The sequence below is a fragment of the Musa acuminata genome, chromosome BXJ2-11 (genome assembly GCF_036884655.1).
Source record: "Musa acuminata AAA Group cultivar baxijiao chromosome BXJ2-11, Cavendish_Baxijiao_AAA, whole genome shotgun sequence".
NCBI lineage: Eukaryota > Viridiplantae > Streptophyta > Magnoliopsida > Zingiberales > Musaceae > Musa > Musa acuminata.
The window spans coordinates 2171587-2198400 of record NC_088348.1 but is presented as its reverse complement, the minus strand read 5'-3'; the positions used below and the strand labels follow the sequence as shown (position 1 = coordinate 2198400).

Here is a 26814-nt window from a genome sequence, read left to right as displayed (position 1 = left end):
TACTTCGACAGCCACCTCCTCCTTCGGCGGCTGCCATCCTTCGGTCGTGGGTCGACCTCCGTCGATCTTCCTCATCGACGGATCACAGGAGGCGAGCGCCATCAAGAAGAAGCAGGAGGTGACTCCCACCGTTTACTTTTCCCTAAGAGGTGGTTATTCTCCAAGTGACGACTGCGACGTTTCCTCGGTGAACGGCGGCTGTCTTCCTCTCCATAACGAGAGCAATGACAGTGTCTTCCTACGGGGAGTTGGCTACTGCATCTTCCTCTCCATCGGCGTAATGGCAGAGGCAGCGTCTCTGCCCCGAGTGCCCCCGGCCCCTTTCTTCCTCACCGTCAGTCGCACCTTGCTTGGCGGCCTGTTCTCTTCGCCGCTAACCAAATCACAGTCGGCGGCGAAAACCAGCCATCGTCGCTAGACTCTACATGCGACAGAAAGAACAGCGTCCTCATTGGCATCTTTCTTCACCGTTCAACCCAATCGCAAGCAGCATTTCTCACCACTACAGATCAAGAGAACAGACAGTCCTCCTCCTGCCACTGCAGGCCTGTAGTCGGCCTTACGAAGGTCTCTTCCTCGCCCTCGTTCCCCGGGTCACTGGGTGCCAGCAAGGATTATAATAAGTTGATGGACACCATTGTCAACCATCAACCTCTTGATCTCTCTCTCCTAACATCTGTTACATCGGTTGCCTTTCGTTTTTTTTAGTTAAAAAAAATAATAGTTTTTCTAAAGAATTATATCTAAAAGTGATAACTAAATTATTTTATTTTATAAGTAATTCAAATCTCAATCGCTCCATAGCACCACTAATATTTTCTTGCAACATTACAGCAGAAGCATAGTCAAAATTACAAATCATCCTCCTCGATCGCTGCATGTTAAATCTCTTATCTATTACGATAAAAACAACATAAAAAAATACTATTGTTCATTATCTATAAAATATAAAAATAATTATATGATTTTACTTTAATAGATTATTCCAGAATAATGAAGAAGTTATTATCTGGACTCTTAATAGCATAAGAACCGAATATAAGGAAATGATGATAGCAATTGAGACTCATTAATGTCATTTGAAAAACTATATGATAAGTTGATTGATCATGAAATATATTTGAAAAGAGAAAAGAGGGTGATAGGACCAACTATTATCCTTTATTATACTATCAATCTTTAATTTTAATTCAAATAACTCAGAAATAACTTATACTACAATTAACAGAAGCTTTGACATCCCAAAAATAATATTCAATAAAAAATCATTTGTCAATTTTATGACAAAATAGAACTAAAAGTCTATCGATCTCAAGCCATGCTTATTACCGCAACTAATTAGTTACAAGCAAATATCATGACTATTCCGATTGCTTATCAAAACAATTAGATTGTTGACTCTAGTACTTCTCATTATATTATTTCCAATCTATAGAATTTATCCGTCCATAATGATTATGAAGGCATTGAAGACGTTATTATCGGTGATAGTAATGAAATCTCTATTGCTCACACTAATTCCACCATACTTAATTCACACACCACCACTTTTATACTTATGTTGTTTTATGTGCATCTCATATTAAAAGAAACTTTATTTATGTTTTTTAATTCTATAAATAAAATAACACATCTACTGAATTCTTTCATGACTCATTTCTTTTAAAGATTTTAGCATAAAAATATCCTTAGTTTGAGATCAGAATAAAGAAAATATTTACGAGTGGTCATCATATTTGTAAATCACCCGGCCAACCACTCTTACTTCAATTGCTACTCCAATCAATGTGTGATATTGTCGTCTTGGTTATCCATCATCCTCTATTCAACAACAACTTTCTCATTACTTTCTTCCAACTTCTAAATCAAGTAGAATTACAACTTCTTGTGATGCATCCCTTACTAATAAAAGTTATAAACTATATTTTAGAATGCATTTTCTATTTAAAAAAATTGAAATTATATGTTTAGGGTCCTGCCCCAATCACTTCTTTTGACAATTTTAGATTTTATTTCATTTTCATAGATTACTTTACTTAGGTATATATAGTTATACTCTCTCAAATACTTACTATTAAAACAATTTACTCAAATGGAGGAGGTAAATACCAAGCCCAAAAAGTCTACTTTTCATCTTATAGTATAAGTTGAAACTGGTCTCACACTTTTACACCAAGCCTTCATATTACCAATGGTTTGGTCAACAGTATTTTAAACAATAGTCTACCTCACTTGAGTCCTATAACATCGGTCACCATTTAAAAATTATTTCACAAAATCTAAACCTTCAAAAACTCAAAATATTTGACTATTTATATTTTCTCTATCTACACCCCTAAATTTTACATAAATTAACACTAAGATCCAAGCCTTTATCCTAATAGGGTACTTTATTAAATATAATACTTTTTGATGCTATGCTCATCAAACCTAAAAAGTCTTTATATCACGTCATGTTATTTTTATTGAGTCTATTTCTCCCTTTCAAAACCATGGTTCTTTATTAATGCAAGTCACTTCAATAACATGTAAGGAAATCTAGGAGCAACATCACATACGCAACAGAAGAACAAAAAGAAAAATCTCATATTTCTACAAAAATGATTTCATCATCGTGCGAAGATTGGTATACAAAAACCTGCAAAACTAAAAATCACGTGTGAGATAGTTGTGTTACCTAGGAAGATAAAGGAGGTCAATTGTCATCCTCTTTAGCGGCGATCCACACGGTAAGGGCTACGAAGATGCTCCTCGAATCACTGCTTAAATCTCCATATACCCCAAATAGGGGCTACTAGCTAAGGATGAGGGGAGAGGAGAATAGGAGGTGACAGCAAAAAAAGACTAACCTATGGCTCTTTGGTTCCCTTCTCTTTATATAGGCTTCCTATCAACTTAACCTTAATGAATCCTACCCTATTGGGTATATAATCTTTATTCGACTACCTAAGCATTTTAGATTAGTGGATCTTTATCCAATAATCTATTATTGGCTCTTATTGGGTCTCATCCATAGGATCCAATAATTCAAGGGCTTATTATATATCCAATAAGATAGGGGCTCCAACAGATATTTCTTATCCGAACTTCTACTCGTCACAATACCTACCATATGTGTATGACCCTCTAGACCCAGTATCGAGTTGGTCGTGAGTTATATATGTCAGAACTCATTCTAGCTCAATGAATTATTATCTCCATAATAATTCATCCGACTGATCGACTATGAATTTACTATGTTAGATAATGAAGATGTAATTCTAGGTTATGTTTCAAAAAGGATCCAATATAGTTTTATATGGATACTACTCAGGGATACTCGAAATTGAAGTCATTGCGATTCAACCAAGTGATGTATAAATTATAGATTTCTTAACAAAGATTCGAATGATCAGGTGATTTTAAAGCATTCTTTTCGTGACGATACAATTTGAAGTTAAAAAAATATTCAAGAATTTCCAAGGAATAGATTCAAAATTAAGGTAAGGAGTAAGAAATATGAAAATAAGGGCTTTCGTTAATAAAATTTATGAAAAATGTCAATTGATTCGCAGATGAATTATAGTGATTTGTTCTAATTTGAGACATAAATATAGACAAGGATAATCTTTCTAAAAAAGAACTTTATAAAGAAAGGATAAAAATAAATTATTTCTTTTAATATGAAATGGATATTTTAGTAACTTTTCTTTCGTATATTTTCGACTCATATTTATAAGATGATAAAATATGATAAAAGTCATACCAAGAATTGGTTTACATAAGAATGGGTAGATTGGTTCACGTAAGAATAGACGTAGAATACTAAAAGGAGTTATTCATGTTCAAGTAAGTTTCAACATTACCATTGTAATTATTATAGATATGCGAGGTCGGGTGGTTTCTTGGGCCTCTACTAGTACTTCCGAATTCAAAGAGACAAGAAGAGAGACACTTTATGCTACTCAAGCAGCAGCATTAAATGTTATTTATATAGTTGTTGATTAGGGTATGCAATGAGCAGAAGTTATGATAAAAAGTCTTGGTCACCGAAGAGAAGAGATTACAAGCCATTTATAAAAGTGGTATACTATTAAGTTTTGTATGTGATGTAACACCTATGCCACATAATGGATGCCGACCCCTAAAAAAAGACATGTAGTAATAAGAAAAAAACAAATTTCAAGAGAAATAAATGATTCGATGATATGATCAAATAATAGTATTACTAGAGTATAATTTAAGAGGAAGTAGCAGGATCCACTCTTACGCTGTGAATCAAGAGTAGACATAAATGTCTTTATTATGGTCTTTTTGTTTTGTCCTCGCTTATGAAAGGTCAACCAAATACTATAGCTATTGCCAGGGCTTTACTTGGAGAATTAGAAGGAACATGTATCCCATGTGCAAAATCTGATAAAGTGTTGCATGAATATTCTATGATAATAGGTATTGAAGAATTGATACATCAAAGTTTACTAAATTTGAAATAAATTATATTGAGAAGTAATATATATAGAGTTAGAGATGCATCCATTTGCGTCAAGGGTCCTAAATAAGTAATCGCTCAAGATAATCATCTCCCCACCTTCCATAGAAATAGTTGATATAACACAACATATAGTTAACGTGACGGAATCAATTGATTTATATATTGAATTATAAATTAGATGAGATTATGAATATTATATGAAACCAACAACTAACCCTCAAAATGAAAGTTACCCTATAGATGATATATCTATGACTATTCGAAATGCGAAGAGATATAGTTGAATGGAAGTTTAACTTCTAAGGAAGAACTTTATGAAGTTCTTGGAATTTAATTGATTTATTATATTCCTTTCCTACATGTACATGTAGAGGAAGGGGACATTAATTTTAAATAAAATAAAAATAGATTTACTCTACCCATTTTTACCTTTCAAGATAGATTGAAAAACAAAAGTAAAAACATCAACATGTATTTTTATTGACCAATCAGAATTACCTTCTGGGTCCAATAATTATCTCAAAAGGTCCAATATACACATATTATTGAACCTTTTAATAAGATCTTACGAGAATTAAATACTTTCATATAGAAGATGTAAAAGAGATATTGGATACTCTACAAAAGCATTTCTCAATTGATTTACCTAAGAATAAGTTTTCATTTTAAATCCATTATAATTATTTCATCTTCTTTTTCTAATAAAAATAGAAAGAAAATTTTGTAAAGAAAGAAGAAAATTTGTTTTTAATCTTTTTGGCACAATCAGTATTTTCATGAAATGATCATAATCAAATTAATGTATCTAAGAATAGTAGATACTTACATCATGGTATTTCACGATTGAATCAAGTTAAAAAAATACTTTTAGTGCTTTATCCAATACCTAACCAAAGAGTTATTAATCAAAAAGACTATTGTAGCTATTGGATGATGAAATGGATTTTAAAATTTATTAATATTCTTCATAAAAAAGGTACTATCAATAATCTCGTTGGTATTGAAACTATTAAAAGAACACCTAATAACTTATTGGGTATTGTGCGGAGTATATGTAATACAGGAAAGAAGTATCATTTGGGTAATATTTTCAAAGAGTTATAAATGGATCCATCGGTTCACTAATCATTCTAGTCATTACATGTAATAGTACTTTGAATTGTTTCATAAAAAAACATATAAAATATCATTGGGACATGCCGATCCTCCATAATAATTATGCCCCATTGCTTTAGCCATTTTAACTCTTAATATAGTATCATTCTAGTCAAGTTTCTTTGTTATTGGGATAGGTGAATTCTATGGATCCATCTCCTTAAGGAATCGAAAATGATAATTTTTCATCATCCGACTTGAGCATGAATGAAATGAATGGCAAAAATAGATTTATATAAAATCTACTTTTCATACATATCTCCATATATCATATATATAATGAATCTATGTAAGAAGAGATTTACTGGATTCTATTTTCTAGGATTGTAACTATTCATTGCAACTAATTATGTTTTTATAGGTAAATGCTCGATATCCAAATCGGCTTATAAATTCGATCATGATTAAGTGCTTTTTGGATTATCTCATATCTTTTGATTGGTGTTTATCCCTTTAACATTTTGATTTTTTTACATATAAAATATTTACTTGTTACTAATAAAGTCCACTCTGATAGTATTATAGATTGAGATATTTACTAGTTACTTTTTACATAAAAAATATTTCTCATTTCACTCCGATAGTATTATAGATTGGAATCAATGAAAAAAGAAATGAATATGTTTCCACACTATAAATAAAGAAGTGAAATGGATAAAATATTGAATCATGCCACATCACTTATTTTATTTTATAAGATCTAACGTAGTCTATTCATGCATAACATGATTCATATATCATCTATCCTCTGCAATATATGGGGCTTACGCAATGTTTGGACATGGAGATAGGTTGTGAATTATAATATGACAGATAAAATCAATAGTCCAAGTCACGCTCATAATTCGTAAAAACTATTCATAAATCAAAATTTTCATAAAAACTATTTGTATCAAATAAAGAATATAACACTTCGAAGTTGAAGAAAAGTATTCAAATAAATAACATGACTTATTTTTTCAATAATCCATATTTATAGCAATGAAATATTATTGGCTATCGTTCCTCCCCAATATGATATATGATCAGTTACATCTGCCTTTGTTCAAGGCAAACATTTTAATCTGCCAAGCTTCAGGACATCATAGTTTATGCCATTAAACCATGAGTTGTAGAAAGCATCTCAACTCATGGTTTGGTTCTCTGATAAGAACACTCCTCCAGCCCAACATAATCCACAGGTAGATCATCTTCAGGGAAGGGGCAATGCGTTATACGATCTGGATATTCCGGAATCTGCGCACAGGGAGTGGGCGTCACGTGACTCGATACTCCCTCCACGTCGGTGCAGTTCCATATCGGCTTCTTCGACTTCACCACCTCCGCCGTCACATTGTAGATGCATATTCCGGTGAAGGGCGCTCCGGGAATCCCCTCCAGCTTCGCGGCCATGGTCACGTTCTCGGCGACCACGTCGCTGTAGATGATATTCCGCACCACCGGGATGGCTTTCGGATCGAAGTTGTCGTCCGGGTGCTGCCCGTAGGTGCCCGTCATCCAGAAGACCCACTTCATTGTGTGCAGATTCATTCTTCTCACGAATATGTCCTTCACGTAAGCTCCCCTTCCGATGGTCGTCTTGATCCTGACGCCGGATTCGGAGTGGATGGCCGTGATGTCTTCGGCCCGGACATCTTGGATTCCTCCCGACATCTCGCTTCCCAGGGCGATGACAGCGCTCGTGGGGGAGATGCAGGTGAGCCTTCTGATCACTATGTGTTTGCTTGACATGTTGAATGCAATCCCGTACTCATCCCAACCGCTTTTAATGGCGATGCAGTCATCGCCTGAGACTATGTAGCAGTCCTCAATGCGGACATTGGAGGATGAGTCTGCGAAGAAGAGAGAAACCACCAAAAAGAATCAATCGAAACAGCAACATAGAATCTACAACCCAACTAAATGTAGGTACGATATCCACCTGGATTGATCCCATCAGTGTTCGGAGAGTTGACTGGTGCAAGAATTGTGATGCCTGAGACGATTACGTGGCTGCACAGTGCATTCATTCACGTTAACATCAGATTGTAACAATAGAATGGAAAGCAAAAGAAGCCTTCAAGTGTTCTGAAAGTAGATTATTAATATAAACCTGCTGTACACTGGATGGACATTCCACGATGGAGAGTTAACCAATGTAATGTTGGAAATCAGCACTTGTTTGCAGTACATCAATTCAATGAGGTATCCACGAGTGTAATTGAGTTCATTGTTACGGAACATTTTCCACCAGGTTTCACCTTGTCCATCGATAGTTCCATTATTCCCTAAAAATAACAATAAAACTTGTTAGCACCAGGACGTGGTATGTTGCAATCAAATTGTATTCTGTTCCCCATCTATGATGAAAACAAGTTAGATGATGATATATATGCGTCTTCTTGTCAATCAAAGCATGCCAAAACATCATAAACTGAATTAAATGTTATAGTTTCTGGCTAAAAATAAATTTTCTATCTAAATTTTAGGGGATCATGGAACGACAAAACAACGCAGGCTTTATGAATTTAGAAGTAATGTGATAGAAGTACTGAAAATATGCAACGTATATACTACCTGTTATAACTATATCGGTTAGGTTATATCCCATGATGAGATTACTGTATCTACCCCCAACTGCATCTCTTCCTCTACCGTAGGAGGGCAAAGGATCAATGATCGGCCACTCGTTGATATCCTGCACAAGCATATCACCATGATATGAATTGTCTTAGTTGATGCAGATTGAACAAAAGAACATAGTATTAAAGCTTCTATTAGCTACCAATAAACAAAAAAAAAAAGAGTATCCATGCAATTCATAAGCAATGCTGTCCAAGTTGCAGTGTGAGAAGCCATAAAATGGGATTGCAGAATAGAAATTTATGTTATATAAGCTGCAGTTGAAATTTAACTTGTTCTCCCAAGTTTGTATCATTAATAGAGTTTTGCTGTCTTCAGGAAACCCAATTAGCTACACAGATCTACAAGGTTTAGTCAAAAAGAAAACACTGAGAGATTGGATGACAGTACTCTTTCCTACAAAATATCAAAGAGAGAGTTTGTGGTTCTCCTGTTTTGAGAGTCTAAAAAGCAGTTTTGTGTTAGAAAGTCATCCGCCTAACTTGTAGACTGATGGCGGAGCCTAAAATTAATGTAAGGGTAAGGTCCACACTGTATTCCATTCTTATGCTGGTTTCCTCACATCCTTTCCTACCTTAAATTCTTACACTAGGAAAGAATGTCATTCTTAATTAAAACTTATTAATTTTGGAGCGTAATCTTCAAGATCTTGAAATTTGAAAGGAATTTTTTTATGTGGATTCTAATTCAAGATTATTGATGTTCACATACCATACAAGGATATGACATACAAGAGAAATAGTAATAATAATAATAATAATAATAATAATAATAATATTTTCTTATTTTGAGAGATCAAAGTAGAGATACTAAATAGTCAAAAATCTACATTACAAATTGCAAATATTTCAGAAATTAATATTATCAAGACAAATTTAGATTTGTAGTGGCTTAGTTCACTTCTTTTCCCTCATCAGTCCAAAGCGGGTGACTATGCACAGGATTAGACTTAGTGAATTCTCCTTGGAGATGAGACGAAGGAAACGTTAGAATAGTATACACTCGCTATGTAATGTTCTGGTGGGGCTCACCAGTGACGAATCTATTCTTCGTCGTCACCGTTCATCTGGCGAGAGCTGTCAGATGAACGGACTCGATGGGAAGGGCTACTAGCCATAATCACCACCGAGGACGAAGGCAACGCGGATGATAGAGGCGATGGTAATGGCAAACAAGCCGTGAACGATTATGAACATGCACTCTACATCTAAATAGATGGAGGAGAAGGTGGGGGGAAGGGGACGGAGGAGGGAGGCGGACCTGAGTGGCGAGGATGACGGCGTCGTGGTCGAGGAAGAGGGTGAAGTGGTCGGAGAGGTTGAAGGGCCCGGTGAGCCACCGGCCGGCCGGCACCACCAGCATCGCGCCGCCGTCGTACGCGACCTTACTGAGGTTGGCCACGGCCGTCGCAAAGGCCGCCGTGTTGGAGGTCACCCCGTCGCCCACCCCGCCGAAGTCCGTCAGGCTGGCCACGTGGGCCCGGCATCCTCCTGCCCCCGCCGCCGCGTAGTGGAAGACTTCTACCTCCGTCGCGCCACCTTCCCGCCGGTGGTGGCGATGGCCCTCAGCGATCCCTATGAACGCCGCTGTTACCACCGTCCACAGCACTAAAATCATCAACACCTGCACGTAACCGAGAAAAGTTGGAGTTTGAAGGATTAAAGCTTTGAGATAGGATTACTGGGAAAAAGAAAAGAAAAGGAGAAGAGGTGTTACACGGAATATTGGCGGCGAGTGCTCCATTGTCAGAGAGATGTGTCAGAAACAGAATGCTTCCACTGCTCGGCTCTTGTTCTATATATAGAGAGAGATGGAGAGAGAGAGAGAGAGAGAGAGGAAGGCTAATTATAAATTATGTTATGTAATTAGTTATTTTCAGTATGATTCGAGCTAATTATAGATTATTTATACTGCAAACTAGAGTATGCATAACTTTAGATAGTGGTTATATTGTCCTTGGTTGAAAATAATATGTTTGTTGAGACAGTCTGGTCATTCCTTTAAAATGTGATTTGTCCTACTTGAATGATATATTTTAGTTGACATATTATTGAGCAACACATAAGTCTATTGTTACCACAACAATAAAATCGTAAAGTCTTAACCATTTAGGGTTAGTCGCCTAAACGTATTGCTATTTTTGAAAAAACTAAAACTATTTGTACTTGACAACAACTAGCATGAATTAATCTGTCTATGCTCTAATAAACTTAAAGGGATTGATTATCATCGTATTAAGATTAATTTGTTTCAAGTTGGTCCCTATAGGTTTGTACAATGGTTGCTACTTTCTTAATCAAGACATTGACCTATTTGTTATCATTACAATTTTTCAACCCTATTTATTATCATTATAATGTTTTGGCCTGACCCTTTGGCATATCTTTTTTTCTGAAATTATTGTTGCTATAAGATAACTAGTTTTGTTCTCGAAGAATAATAAATATTCAGGTAATTCTAAGTATATCAAGATATAAGTACATGGTAGTTAGATAAAGAGTTTAGAAACAACAAGTGTAAATTAAAAATCTAAGCATCATCGTTGACCCATTTACCAAAACTTTATAGTCTAAAATATTTAAAAAATATGTTTTTAGAATAGGACTTGTGAGCAAACTATAAAAGATATTGTGATGCATATTTAGGTGAATACTATAATTTATATTTTTTAGCTTAATTAAAGTTATCTATTTATATTTATGTTTATACATATTATAGTTGAATATAATAATAGAATTTTTTTGACAAGATAAATTATAGGGGTCATTATTGACTATATTAGGAAAGGCTAATAATGTTGTGGTACATAGAATGGAGTATAATATTGATAATATACAATTGTTATAACTCGTTGTGAGCACCGTTATTGACCCATTTACCAAAACTTATTTATGCATATTATAGTTGAATTTAATAATAAAATTATTTTGACAAGATAAATTATAGGGGTCATTATGAACTAATAAGAAAGGCTAATATTATTATGTTTATTAGACTTATTGACTTATTTTAAAATTCATAATTATATATAAAATATTTTTAAAAATTTTAAAAGTCCAATTAGGTAAAATTATTTTCAAACAAATCTTATTTTATTATTTTAATTTTTAATATTTTTATATCTTACCAATTAATTGACCAAGTGGAAGAATGTTAGATTATGTGACTCTATTTAATTTATAATATATATTATAAATTGATTGGATTATGATGAAAGTTATAGCTAATAGACAAAATATCTAATTAAGGTAAGATCCCTTATAATATGTCATTATAAAAGGAACTTTCCTGATTACTTATCTTAGACCCTTTACTCTTGCCTATATATAGACAATACTTCTACGAATGATGTATATGATGCACGATATATGACGGACATCGATATGTGATAGTCATTAAGAGATTACAGTTCCTCTTTAATCCTCCATATCTCTAATCCATCAATCTAAGTAATTCTGTAAAAAAGATAGAAAGAGACGAGAAGAAGAATCTAGTTCTCCTTGCACATTAATATACAGTGGATTTCAAATATTAAGATAGTACTTGTACAGATCTCATAAAGTTCTTTTGAAATGACATCGAAAGGTACATATCATAAATTTGATCTATTGTTATTTGATTACAATACTGCTATTAAAAAATTTTCGTATTACCTATAGCACATTACAAATTTTATGCTTGCAGTTTAATGTAAGATATATTTTAGTGGTGAGACTGTCTTCCATGTTGATCCTTTTATTTAGCTTGTTATTAGATTGGATCTCACGAGTTATTTTGGAATCAAGGACATGATACGCCCACCATAGAGGCAAAACTTCATTGATGTTTACATTGTATATGAGTTAATGGATACTGACCTAAATCAGATAATCCAATCCAATCAATCATTGACTGATGATCACTGCTTTCTGAAACTGTAGTTTCGTATATTTGTGTATCAATTCTAATCACATAGGAATTTTTGGAATTTATAAGCCTCTTGTGCTTCTCCCTCTCTCTCTCTCTTATTGTCGTTTTTTTGGAGATTGCCCCAAGCTTTCGGATAGAAACTACTAAAAATTTTACGATGCATTTTTTGTTGATTTCGCCTCAACTCAATATAATCTTCTAAAAATTACAGACAGCACTTGTTGCCGTAGATTGGAACTTAATGTTAAGGATTCCACTATGGCACTCTTATGTCTCTTGTTTTCAAAAGGAAAACTGTACCAGTGTGTCATTATGCTGAATCGAAACCTCTACCAATGCAACTTTGGTATTAGGCTGAGAATTTCTACTTACTGTTTGGTTTTTCTGTTTTCTTACCAACATTTTCAGTGGGAGATCTAATTCATTTTAGCTATAGATGTTTTGGTTGATAAGATCATGAGAGTTTTTCCCTTCATCCCAACGTTCCTTTTCTCTTTGCCTTCTCTTTTAATTGCAGAATGATGATCCGAGTCCATTTGTACTATTTCTATTTGTAGTTTCCAATGACAAAGCAAACAAGAAAATAATAGCTTTCAAAACATGTTTACACTGTTACATGTTCTTCATTAGCACACTTTTATAAGAGTTCAGATACAATTCCATGAGCGCCTCCGTGTGCTCCATGTTTAATGTGATGGGGGTAAAAGTGATAACTGATACCATTACTGCCAAAAACCTGCTCATTAGAGTACCCGTTTTTGCGTGCGTGCGGCACATATGCAAAGGAGAGCTTTTTGGATTGCTGAAGTGGTATCTTAGCATTTCTTAACATATAGCCATGAAGTTAGTTTAAGTTAACGAGAATACAGGTAAATTTAGGTTTCCATTTGGCAATTATCAAATGCAGTTTTTCTACTCTAATCGTGTGCAGTGTGTATGTCATATTTTGCACCTGATTTGTTTGTTTTTGTAATGTTGCTGCAGGTTTGATTGTCATGGGGATCAATCATTATTGATGCATCTTTGTGCGATCCACTGAGTCTAAATTGGTTTTGTAACTTGGGGTTAGACATCTGACAACTAGTGCTATGGTATTAGCGTCTGGATGCTAAGGAATCTAACCGCTACTTTCTCCCATATTCCTACGGTCCTGTTGGAAGACGTCAACTGAGGAAAGGTGTCATTTGAGGTCGAATATATTTTGTGACTTGGATTATCTGAGTTCTATATTGGATTGGATTTGATTGTTATTGACCTATTACTCGTCTGTATACTGCAAGCATGAGATAGATTCCATGTTTACTGATAACAACTATGCTGATAACATCTACATATGTTTCAACTCTGTGAACAAAGGTACTTATAAAAATAAATTCAAAATACTTGTAAAAAAATATTCATTAAGCACTTTGTTCAAGGCAAACAATTTAATCTGCCAAGCTTCAGGACATCATAGTTTATGCCATTAAGAGGTAAACAAAGATCAATTATTTCATCGATTTGGATGTAGAAAGCATCTCGACTCATGCTTTGGTTCTCTGATAAGAACACTCCGTCAGCCCAACAAAATCCACAGGTAGAACATTTTCAGGGAAGGGGCAATGCGTAATAAGATCTGGAGATTCCGGAATCAGCGCACAGGGAGTGGGCGTCACGTGACTCGATACGCCCTCCACGTCGGTGCAGTTCCATATCGGCTTCTTCGACTTCCGCACCTCCGCCGTCACATTGTAGATGCATATTCCGGTGAAGGGCGCGCCGGGAATCCCCTCCAGCTTCGCGGCCATGGTCACGTTCTCGGCCACCACGTTGCTGTAGCTGATATTCTGCACCACCGGGATGGCTTTCGGATCAAATTTGTCGTCCGGGTGCTGCCCGTAGGTGCCCGTCATCCAGAAGACCCACTTCATGGTGTGCAGATCCATTCTTCTCACGAATATGTCCTTCACGTAAGCTCCCCTTCCGATGGCCGTCTTGATCCTGACGCCGGATTCGGAGTGGATGGCCGTGATGTCTTCGGCCCGGACATCTTGGATTCCTCCTGACATCTCGCTTCCCAGGGCGATGACAGCGCTTGAGGGGGAGATGCAGGTGAGCCGTCTGATCACTATGTGTTTGCTTGGCATGTTGAATGCAATCCCGTACTCATCCCAACCGCTTTTAATGGCGACGCAGTCATCCCCTGAGACTATGTAGCAGTCCTCAATGCGGACATTGGAGGACGAGTCTGCGAAGAAGAGAGAAACCACCAAAAAGAATCAATCGAAACAGCAAAATAGAATCTACAACCCAACTAAATGTAGGTACGATATCCACCTGGATTGATCCCATCAGTGTTCGGAGAGTCGACTGGTGCAAGAATTGTGATGCCTGAGACGATAACTTGGCTGTACAGTGCATTCATTCACGTTAACACCAGATTGTAACAACAGAATGGAAAGCAAAAGAAACCTTCAAGTGTTCTGAAAGTAGATTATTAATATAAACCTGCTGTACACTGGGTGGACATTCCACGATGGAGCGTCAACCAATGTAATGTTGGAAATCAGCACTTGCATGCAGTACACCAATTCAATGAGGTATCCACGAGTGTGATTGAGTTCATTGTTACGGAACATTTTCCACCAGGTTTCACCTTGTCCATCGATAGTTCCATTATTCCCTAAAAATAACAATAAAACTTGTTAGCATCAGGACATGGTACGTTGCAATCAAATTGTATTCCATTGCACATCTATGATGCAAACAAGTTAGATGATATGCATCTTTTTATCAATCCAAGCACCCTAAAACAATAGAAAATGAATTAAATGTTACGGTTTCTGACTAGAAATATTTTTTATTTATAAACTTTTGGGGACTATGGAATGATAATACAAAGCAAACTTTATAAATTTAAAAGGAACTAATACAATAGAAGCAATGAAAATATGCAGCGTATATACTACCTGTTATGACCACATCGGTCAAGTTATATCCCATGATGAAATTAGTGTATCTACCCCCAGTCGTATCTCTTCCTCTGCCGTAGGAGGGTAAAGAATCAATGATCGACCACTCATTGATATCCTGTACAAGCATATCACCATGAATTATCTTTGTTGATATGAACAAAAGATCATAGTTTTAGAACTACTATTAGCTACCAATACAAAAAAAAAAATAAAGAGATTCTCAAACTGTGTTAAAAGTAAATCTAGTTGCCCCCTACGTACATCCATGCAATTCATGAGCAATGACGTCCAAGTTGCAGTGTGAGAAGCCATAAAATGGGGTTGCAGAATAGAAATTTATGTTATACGACAGACTTTTGGAGTAGTCAGTTATATAAGCAGCTGAAATTTAACTTGTTCTCCAAAGTTTGAAGCATTAATAGTGTTTTCCTGTCTTCAGCAAACCCAGTTAGCTACACAGATCCAGAAGGTTTAGTCAAAAAAGGAAACACTGAGAGATTGAATGACAGTACTATTTCCCACAAAATATCAAAGAAAGTTACAGCATCAAGAGAGAGTTTGTGGTTCTCCTGCTTTGAGAGTCTAAACAGCAGTTTTGTGGTAGAAAGTTAGCCGGATTGGAACATCCACCGAACTTTTGATGGTCAAGACGAAAATTAGTGTAAGGCTAAGGTCCACACTGCATGCCATTCTTATGCTGGTTTCCTCGCATCCTTTCCTACTTGTAAGCCTTAGTCTCAAAGTTCTTACACACGAAAAGAATGTCATTCACCATTGAATGGATTACTTTTCAGAGTAATAGTTCTACACAACTATCAATAACAACGACTAGAATATGCATGAAATCTCCAATGGATTAGACTTGAAGTGAACCAAAAAGGAATATATGATGACAAAATGCATGAGATTTATTAGCCACAGATGTCAACTCTAATATGCCAATCAAGTCACTGATGAATCAGCACTTCTTGACTTAGATCTATAAGACCTTGTGCATAGCTAGGAAAGTATGGCAAAGTCTACAGGAATGATTGAAGTGACGTGTCCCTATTGACTAAGCAAGCCGGAAGGAATCAATGTTTAGATTAAACCTTCTACCTTACTGACATATTTTTAGTTTTTATCTTTTATAATTTTGACTCGTTCCCTCCTTTCTCGTTGATCGCTGTTAGCATAGTCACAAGTTTACTGCTTGAAGAAAGTTTACTCTGAGCGAATGCTTAAATATCCAAGTGTTAATGAATGCAAAAAGTTTATACTTTTCATGCTTAGTTTTATACTAATTTAGTTTCCAATTAATTCAATTACTGTTGGGCAAGTAAGTGTAAATGCTATTATCTAGAAGTATCCTAAATTTACACCCTCAACTATTCTTATTTTGTAAAAGATATAAAACTACAATGTTCCTTTTATCCTATAATATTATTTTATAAAATAGAAGGAACACACAAAGCCCTCTTTTAATCAACCTAATCTAACCCTTTTCTGAAGCCATTTTCCAATTGTAAACCAATAGACATATGACCTTAAGAATCTTGAGTGAAAGTGAGGATCCTCTCTCAATTAAAACATATAACTTTGGGCGTAATCTTCACCATCTTGGAATTTGGAAGGAAATTTTATGTGGATTCTGATCCAAGATTATTGATGTTCACATATAAGGTTATTACATACAAGAGCAAAAGCAAAAAAATAAAAATAAAACATAATAAATATTACCGTAATCTCATTTGGAGAGATCAAAATAGAGATACTAAATAGTAAAAATTCCACCATACATATTGTAAATATTTCAGAAATTAATGTTATCAAGACAAATTTAGAGTTTTAATGGCTTAGTTCACTTTTTCCCTCATCAGTCCAACGCGGTGACTATGCACATCGGATTAGTCATCTAAGATCGAGACTAGTGATTTCTCCCTCGAGATGAGATGAAGGAAACGGTGGAATAGTATTCCATCGCTGTGTAACGTTCTGGTGGGGCTCACCAGTGACGAGACTATTCTTCATCATCACCGTTCATCTGGCGAGAGCTGTCAGATGAACGGACTCGATGAGAAGGGCTACTAGCAATAACCACCACTGAGGATGGAGGCAACGTCGGATGATAAAGGCGATGGTAACGGCAAACAACCCATGAACGATTATGAACATGTACTCTAAATAGAAATAGATGGAGGAGAAGGTGGGGGAAAGGGGGCGGACCTGAGTAGCGAGGATGACGGCGTCGTGGTCGAGGAAGAGGGTGAAGTGGTTGGTGAGGTTGAAGGGCCCGGTGAGCCACCGGCCGGCCGGCACCACCAGCATCGCGCCGCCGTCGCACGCGACCTTGCTGAGGTTGGCCACGGCCGCCGCAAAGGCCGCCGTGTTGGAGGTCACCCCGTCGCCCACCCCGCCGAAGTCCGTCAGGCTGGCCACGTGGGCCCGGCATCCTCCTGCCCCCGTCGCCGCGTAATGGAAGGCTTCTAGCTCCGTCGCACCACCGTCCCGCCGGTGGTGGCGATGGCCCTCAGCGATCCCTATGAACGCCGCTGTTACCACCGTCCACAGCACTAAAATCATCAACACCTGCACGCAACCAGGAAAAGGCGGAGTTTGAAGGATTAAAGCTTTGAGATAAGATTAATGGGAAAAAGAAAAGAAAAGGAGAAGAGGAGTTACATGGAATTTTGGCGGCGAGTGCTCCATTGTCGTAGAGATGTATCGGAAACAGAATGCTTCCAGGGCTCGCCTCTTATTCTATATATATAGAGAGACAGTGAGATAGAGAGACAGAGAGAGGGTTTAATTATACAGTAAATTCTGTGTAATTAGCTATCGTTCAGTCTAATTATAGAATATTTTTATAATTAATTATCTTTAGTATTTTCATCTTTATATTTTTAAAAATTATATTAAAATTTTATATTTATGAAAGTAAAATATTTAACTCATTATTCTAACAAAAAAAAATTAATTTTTAACTTTATAAAATTATTTTTTTAATCTTATATAGGGATTTTTATATTTTACTTCCTATCCTAATATAACTTTTGAAAATATAGGAATCGAGATATAAAATAACTAATTACAGAGAGAATATATAATTAATTCTTTTAACTTTTACATAAAATATTATATTGATATTTCTATATTTACAAATATTTAAACTTATTTTTCTTCAAAATCGTCGATTCTACTTATAGAAAAATTATACATATTCAGCAATAAAGCGAAATAAGAAAAAATTAATAACACAAGAAGAAACGAGATTAAATGTTTTAATTTTATGAATATAAAGATTTCAATATAATTATTAAAAATATAAAATCGAGATATTAAGATAATTAATTTATAAAAATTAATATATAATTAACCCGAGAAAGTGAGTCGCTACACTAACACAGAGGGATTTCGTACACGGCCTTTACCAGCTTTCGTCCGATGGGTCGTAGGGTGAGAAAGCGTGGTTTTACTGGAGGAATTGGGTATAACGTTTGATTTGCTTCGCTTCGGACGAGAAGATGGAATAAGATCTTTTGGCGCGTTTTCTTCCTAAATTACTCTCCTTCGCAGCCAATTAGAACTTCCCATCTCCGGCTCCCTCTTTCCATAATCTCGCTGCACTCTCCGGATCGCTCCTCATCGCAAATCTCACGTGATCCCTTCTATTTATTGAAATTTAATATTCCTAATATACTCCTCTGTAAATAAATATAAATATTTTTAACTTCATTTTAATAAACTCTTTCAACATGAGAAAATAAAAAAAAAATAAGAAATAATTTTTTTAAATATTTATTAGATCATTTTTATGTTTTTATGACTTAAAACATCGGGTTGCATACCTTAAAGATAATATTTTGAGTGTTTCTATAACATTCTAAAGATATGTTCTGGTAAAGATCAATTTATATTATCATAGAAGAGACAATTAAGAGGCTGTGAAAAATAAGCATATGATTAGTAATTAAGATATTATATTTAATAAAATTATATCTTATATTTTTAAGTAATTATATGAAATAAGAAGGTTAACAATAGTAAAAAATATATCAATAACATTCTCTTTTACAAAAATCTGGAGCAAAGATAATAACATTCTCATTTATAACAATCTGAAGGTAGATTTATGGGTCAATTTGTATTCTGGGTTCGAATTATGATAATTGAGGGGTTATGAAAAATAAGAATACAATTAATAATTAAAAAGTTATATTTAATAAAATTATATTTTATATTTTATTATATAATTATATGAAATAAAAAGGTTAACGACACTCCACTGTCCACTCGCACAGCTTTCTCGATGCCTCTTTTGTTTTCTCCCAGCTGTTGTGAGTCAATAAGTTTCATTTCCCCTTCCTCAAAAGAGCATTGAAGACTCACACCTCCAATTCTTGGCGAATAAAGTCGCACAAGCGCTCTACAACGCTGCGAGAATGCCATCGAAGGAAAAGGAGATATTTTCCCAGAGAAAGACGACCCTGAGTCAAAAGCCATAATCGGGATTCCATGGAGAGTCTTTCTCTCTTTTCTCTTTCTCTAAGCATAAAAAATTAAAAAAAAATTTCGAGTCAAATAACACATCCTTAAGTAGTATATAAAATATTACATCTTTTTTACTTTAATATTAATTCTTTTAAAATATATATACTAGTTAACTCATTAAAATTTTACTTATTCTTAATTTTATTATAATAAATTTAAATGAGCAAATTTAAGAATAAATTATACTAGAAATAACTTAATTACATTCATGCTCAATATTTTTAAGCTTATAGCTTTGTTGTCATATTGAAAATATAATATTAAATTTCTCAAATATTGTCATATTGAATTTCAGTTAGTTGTTTCTTTAATATGCCAACCAATGATTTTTCAATAAATTTAAATTTTTTTAAATATTTAAGTACACTAGTTATAGATTATAGTTGTAGCCTTGATACTAATTGTAAGCATAAAAATCATTCTTATACTATTATGTAAATAATTTTAATATCAAAATCTGAAATCAAATAATAATATATCTAAATATATAATGCATAAATTTCGATGTTGTTCAGATAATAATAATAATAAATCTGTTTGGTTATCTTGATGTCCTTCTCGAGTAACATATGACTAGGATTATTTAGGATATGTGTTTAAAGGTGAATCGATCTCATTATCGTGATCTCATCACGATTTGATTCTCATTGCATAGATCCAAGGATATCACAATATATATATATATATATATATATATATATATATATATATATATATATATATATATATATATATATAACAAGTAATATAAAGTGATAAATACCAAAATATAATAAGCAAAAAGACTATGTGTCAAGTTACACATAACTCACGTGATTGACTTGTATGGCACATACGATTAGCAATACTACTAGCTCTTGCACGTAGAGTTCTCGGGCCAATCGGAGTCCAAAGATGAGAGCTTCATACTCAGCTTCATTGTTAGCAATCTTGAACTCAAACTATAGGGTATGCTAGTACATCTGATTGTTTATGCCTTTTAGTATAAGTCAGGTCCATCACTTTCTAAAGTGGCTGAGCCATCGATAATAAGGCCCTAGTTGGGACAACATTCATTCCTCCATCTTTGGGGGAGAGCTCTCCTCTTTTACTTTCGGGAGATGACTCTCCTCCTTTGCCTTCAGTAGAGAGCCCCTCTACCTTTGAGGGAGGGAGTCAACTTCGATATAAAGTCTACTAATGCTTTCGTTTTGATGGCTATCCTTGGGACATACTGGATGTCGAATTCCCCTAGTTCCATGAACCATTTTAGTAGTCTTCCCAAGACGTCAAACTTCGAGAGGATTTGTTGTAAGGGTTGGCTTGTTTGGATCAGATATGCTTGGAAGTAGGGGCATAGTTTTCTTACTATCAATACCAAAGTGAGTGCTAGTTTTTCGATAGTAGGGTGACATTCTTTGGGCACATTTAGCACGTGGTTAACTTAGATGGGTCATTGAACCCCATCTTCCTCTTGTAGTAGCACCGAGCTGATGGTACGTCTAGTGGCCGCCAAATACAAACTCAGCACTTCTCCTAGGGTAGGCGAGGTAAGTTGTGAGAGCTAGGAAAGGGGATGTTTCAACCCTTCTAGGGCCTCTTAACATTGCTTGGTCTAGATAAAGTCTTTTGATTTCTTCAAGACTCGAAAGAAGGGGAGGCACATATCACTTGATCGAGATAAAAAGTGGCTTAGCACGGTCAAGCAACCACAAGATGATATACTTCTTTCATGGTTTATGATAATTGCATCTCAATAATAGCTCAAACTTTTTCTAGGTTAGCGTCTATCCCTCGTTGGTGAATGATGAAGCCGAGAAACTTCCCTACTACACATGTTGAACCTCTTCAATGTTTGGAAAGTTTCTGCCAAGTCCTATAAATGGGTGTTAGATGTTCTACCTTTTACTATCATATCATCCACATATACCTCCATGTTTCTCCCATTTTGATATTTGAACATGTTGTTAACTATTATTTGGTAGGTTGCTCCTGTGTTCTTTAGTCTAAAGGGTATTACCTCATAGTAGTATATATCTTCGTCTATAATGAAGGAGGTGTGCTTCGGGTCTTAGGGTGTCATTCTTATCTGGTTGTAGCCCGAGAAAGCATCTATGAATGTGAGTTTATACCTCGATGTGACATCCACTAATTGATCGATCTATGATAGGGATAGTTGTCCTTTAGATAGGCCTGATTAAGGTCGGTGTAATCAATTCACAACCTCTAACTTATATTAGTTTTTTTTTAAACTATGATAATATTGGACTATTGAAATGAACCCCACTTTTGATAGTTTTTCTACCTCATCTTGAATGGCCTATTGTTATTTAGGTGCAAACTTGTGGGGCCTTTGCTTCACTAGTCTAGTTTCGGGGAGGATATTCAAGTGGTGTTAGGCAACCTCTGGGTTTATGTCGAGCATGTCATTTGTTGACCAGGCAAAGGCATCAGCATTTTGTCTAATGAGGTTGATCAGCTTAACATGTCTCTTTTTGGGGAGTGCTGCTCCTTCCTTGATGACTTGGTCATGTCAGGCTCCATTAAGGGGGATCTCCACTAGTTGCTCTATTGGCTCAGGATAACAAGGAGCTTTGTCGAGGTCCCAAGGACTAGTGAGAGGGACCTTCAGCTTCATTCTCTTTATAGGTGAGACCGCCATCAAGTAGCATCACCGAGACTCTTGGGGATCACCTCTTAACTTCACCAATGTCATCTTTAGTGGGAAACTTCATCACCATATGTTATATCGATACCATTGCCTTCAAGCAGTTGAGAGTGGGCCGGCCTATGATGGCATTGTAGGCTGAGGGGACATCTACCATCATAAATCTAGTAGTTAGTGTTTTGAAATGTGGTTCTTCCCTAAAGGTGACATGGAGATTTACTATCCCGAGCAGGGAGATGGAATCCCCAGTGTACCCAATTAATGATAAAGTCATTAGCAAAAGATCACCTGTCATCGATCCTATCTTCTGGAAGGCGTCTAAGTATAACACATCGGTAAAGCTTCCGATGTCAATCATGACCTGTTTCACTTGGGCATTGACCATCCTAACAAAGATTTCCATTGCATCATCATGGGCGGGATCAGAGTAGTTAGCTTCCCCTTCCTTGAAATTAATCTTCGGTCTCTCCACAAGTCTCAGGCAATTATCCACCATGGCCCAAGCATAGGCTTTGCATCCTAAGGAGCTATCTCCTTCTAAGTCGGGTTTGTCGAAAATGATGTTGATTTGTCTCTCCACAGGACCTTGTGGTCATAGGGAGGGTTCATGGGGCTTACGGAGGAACTTTTTGAGGTGGCCCCTTCATATGAGCTCCTCAATCTGATACTTGAGTTTGTGACATTCCTCAATATCGCAAACATAATCCTAATGGAAATAATAGTACTTTGACTTATCCCTCAACTCCTTGGGAGTTTTCATGGGCATTGGCTCCTTTACGAATCTATTTTCTCTTATTTGGTGGAAGATCTCCATCTTTGTCATGTTGAGAGGGATCATGCGACCCCTTGGGGTGGGTGACTCAGGCTAAGGGGGTCTCTTTCGAGGTGAGTCTGAAGTTGAGGCTCTAAGAGCGTTTTAGCATGGTCTCTTATGGGACTTTTCACACTAGTTGGAGATCATGACCTCTACAGTCACATACTAGATCACCTTTTGGAGCATTTTGGGGATGGTTGCTGGTAGCCTTTCAATTAATGATCAAAAGAAATGGGAGGATCATAGGCCCATATTACCGAGAGGTGAGCATCTTGAACCCCTTCGATTTCATGGTCAAATTGGGAGATAAAGTATGAGAGAGGCTCATCCTCCCTTTACCTTATTTCGAGTAGCATGACTATTAAAAGTCTCATATACATATTAGCTAGGAAGTGAAGCTTAAATTCCTTCGCAAGCTATGAGAAGGAGGCAGAGAGCGACTTCAGAAAACTAAACCATTCGCGAGTCGACCCCCTTAATATTATTGGGAATGCCTGACACATCAAGGAATCCGATGTCCTATATAGCAACATTCGGGTTCTGAAAGCCACGATGTGCTCTACCAAATTAGAGCTACCATCAAATCCCTCCAATGTAGGGATTTGAAAGTTGGTGGGGAAAAGCTCTTCCTGGATGCCTTGAGTGAGGAGTGGCCTGAGGTCAAGTCATCAAGTTCTCCCTTTGAGTGCTAGAATTCTCTAGACCTCGTTTAGGTGTTGGTTGACCAAATAAAGTTAGGCCCTGAGTGAGTCCTCGATTGAGTTAGCATATTGGATATCTAATTCAAGTTGAGTGCATTCATGGCAAAGAGGCGCACTATGCTTTGTCGTGGGAGATAACCCTGCTCCTAATTGTGCCTCCCCATGATGAGAATAGTCGGGGTGGGATGTTATTGATTTGCTAGAGATTCCTCTAAGGGCGGAGGGGTGAGGGAAGGTGGAACGGGTGGTTATGGCTAGGCCATTTATTGGGTCAATTACGGTAGAAGAGAGGCAATGGTTTGTATCATTCCAACCAATGTTTATACTTAGTGAGTGAGACTAAGAAAAGCATCAGTGGGAACGATCAGGTGCCCCACACTTGGCCGAGATCATTGAGCAAACACCGATAGCATCCCAACATGTGTCGAGGCGGAGGTGTCCGCCCGCAAGAAGGAAGGTGGTTGTCCTTCCTATTCAAAATGTTAAGTGCAAGTGGTGGTGCTTCCTCATTGGAGCATTCGTTGTATGGATCCATGGGCAGATGCTCTTGTGACATTCAAGGCTCTCCTTCTGACACCAATATGATAAGTTAATATTTGGTCAGTCCGTCAATGGTGTAGCCTCGTAGGCATACTAGGAATTATCCGCTTTGGGTAGTGGGCTTACCCACATAGTTTTTCTCTTTCGGAGCTTGTGATGAAGTTGGGTCGTAAGTGAGCCCTTAGTTGAGTTGGCATATTGGGTATCTAATTCGAGTTAAGCTGATTCATGGCAAGAGGGTGCACTATTCGTGAGAGATAACCTCGTTCTTGGTGGCACCTCCCTATGATGAGGGCAGTCAGGTGGACATGTTGCTGATCCGCTAGAGATTCCACCAATGGGCTTACTAGCATGATTTTTTCTTTTCGAAACTCATGAGCTCCAAAGAGCACCTCTAATGGTAAGGGTGACCAAAAGACTTATGAGTCTTTGGTTTCTCTATTCCTTAACCAATATGAAATTAAATATCATTATCAATTGAATGATAGGAAAAACAATGACATAAGAGCTACATTGCTGATATGACCGGTCATAAGACGCCACTTGGAATCAATACACATATGAAAAGTCACCCCTGGCTATAATTTTAGAAGGGTTCACGCGCATAATCCTAATAAGCATTAAACTCTTCGAACACTTAAAGTCATCCTCATCTCTTATCCGTTTTTAGTATGTTCTTGTCGTGACAGACGATACACTCCGATCATCTTTTTCTGACCTAATCAAATAAGTACAAGTAGTGAAATAGTCAAATGCTGATGCCCAGGGGTCATTAAATTCGACGGACAATAATTTTCCACGGGAACTGTACAGGAACTGATAGCATACATGGGAGGTCATGTGCAGAGCGTACTTTTGTGATGTACCATTCGTTTAGAAGATACGATAAAGGCCGTAAGGACCGGACTTCCACGTTCCGCCCCACTTCCTTCCCTGAAGCGTGAGCATCTCGCCGGCCCCGCTAAGTTTCGGCACGCCGGCCGGCTCACAGGCTCACACCCTCTCCTATTTATATTGGTCTACTGACAAAAAGCGGACCCTTCTATGGTGTGATGCAGTGGGACTTTTGTGTGCGGTAGTCATTCCACCTCCCATACCCATTGGAAGTAGTCGTGCTGCTTTCTGCAGTGTAGTGGGATTCTTGCGTTGTGAGATCCAAGTGATCGGAGCATGCGACCACTAAGAAGCACTCCTTCACGCCCACATCTCTCCAGTGCTACAATAAGTTTAGTGCCTCCTCGCCAAGTCCACAAGCCAACTACTCGAGTGTCATCTCCATGACCTCCTGTCCAAGTGGCAGGTGTGGCACGCGTGGGCTTCGTGGCTCCCACATGAACAGATTAATGATTAATACAGATTCTCTTGAATTTATATATTTACATAAATGAGAAATAAAAGTCACAAGGTGGAGTTCACATAAACCTTTTTACTATGATTAATAGTAACTTGAATACATTGTTTATGAATATTTTTTTATGCCAATACAATGGAGTAGCACATCCGGCTTCTGTAAGAGCCCTGCAGTTCTTGTTGCAGTTGATTAGTAATATTTTTGATAATATTTTAGTCTATAATTTTAATATATTAATATAGGGTTAGAGAAATAGGCTTCGCATCGCTAGTGGTGGATGTCATTGATATCCTACTTAGCCCAACTCAATTTTAGACCAGAGATTCAAGATAGTTGAGCATGCATGAAGATCGAGATCGGATGAGAAATGTTCAATCGGATCATTTCAACGTTCAAAGTTATCGTCATGGATGAATATTATATTGGTAACAATAAATTAATAAGTTTTATAGTAGGTTGGGCCTAAAAAATATTATCCTTAGGGTCGATTATTATATCTATGCTTGGGTGGCGACCATACTGATTGGGCCCCGTCTCTCACGTTGACCAGATATGACCCAACATATTTTTATGGACTTGTAGCCCGGTCCATATACGCATGGATTCTCAACACATTGACGTAGACAAACTTGAAGTTAGCGTCCCCCTTTCATAAAATCTCAGTGTCCTCTTTTTCTGAAAGATGATTTTACATTTGTCTTCGTCCCATTATCTCCACCTTCGTCTTTGTCATACTAAACCTATTACCCGTAGTTCCTGTCTCGTCATCCATATCGTTCTTATTGTCACCTTGACGAAGGGGATTACCGATGAGAGTACTCCCCATCTTTCTGCCCATCGTATCCATCGTCCTTATCATTGACCTAGGCAAAGGGGGTCATGGATGAGATGCATGAGTGAGGATGACGAGGGCGAGGGCAAGTGAGCAAGAATAACGAAGGCAAGGGCATGTGAGAGGATGACAACAGTGGTAGAGGAAGAAGGGAGGGGAGGCAAGGGCGATGATACGGGCGAGGGCGAGGGCTGGTGGAGCATAAGGGCAATTGGGTGAAGGCAGAGGCAAACATGGTCAAGAGTAGACAAGAACAATAGATGGAGAGTAGGGGGCCCGTGCACCCTC

At 36.9% G+C, this 26814-nt stretch overlaps 2 protein-coding genes across 2 annotated transcripts; both read right to left on the bottom strand.

The window, feature by feature from the left end:
• Nucleotides 1-6556: 6556 nt before the first annotated feature.
• Nucleotides 6557-9991, bottom strand: LOC135626272 (probable polygalacturonase). Its single transcript, XM_065131463.1, has 6 exons — nucleotides 9965-9991; nucleotides 9509-9871; nucleotides 8183-8303; nucleotides 7719-7893; nucleotides 7548-7618; nucleotides 6557-7458 (listed from the first exon to the last, which is right to left on the bottom strand). Exons 1-6 carry the CDS (start codon nucleotides 9989-9991, stop codon nucleotides 6755-6757), a joined length of 1461 nt encoding a protein of 486 aa, XP_064987535.1. The 3' UTR covers nucleotides 6557-6754.
• A 3546-nt stretch (nucleotides 9992-13537) lies between these two features.
• Nucleotides 13538-17897, bottom strand: LOC135628022 (probable polygalacturonase). Its single transcript, XM_065134552.1, has 6 exons — nucleotides 17773-17897; nucleotides 17317-17679; nucleotides 15106-15226; nucleotides 14645-14819; nucleotides 14474-14544; nucleotides 13538-14384 (listed from the first exon to the last, which is right to left on the bottom strand). The coding sequence occupies exons 1-6, from the start codon at nucleotides 17797-17799 to the stop codon at nucleotides 13681-13683; spliced, it is 1461 nt and encodes a 486-aa protein (XP_064990624.1). The 5' UTR covers nucleotides 17800-17897; the 3' UTR covers nucleotides 13538-13680.
• Between the last annotated feature and the right edge of the window lie 8917 nt (nucleotides 17898-26814).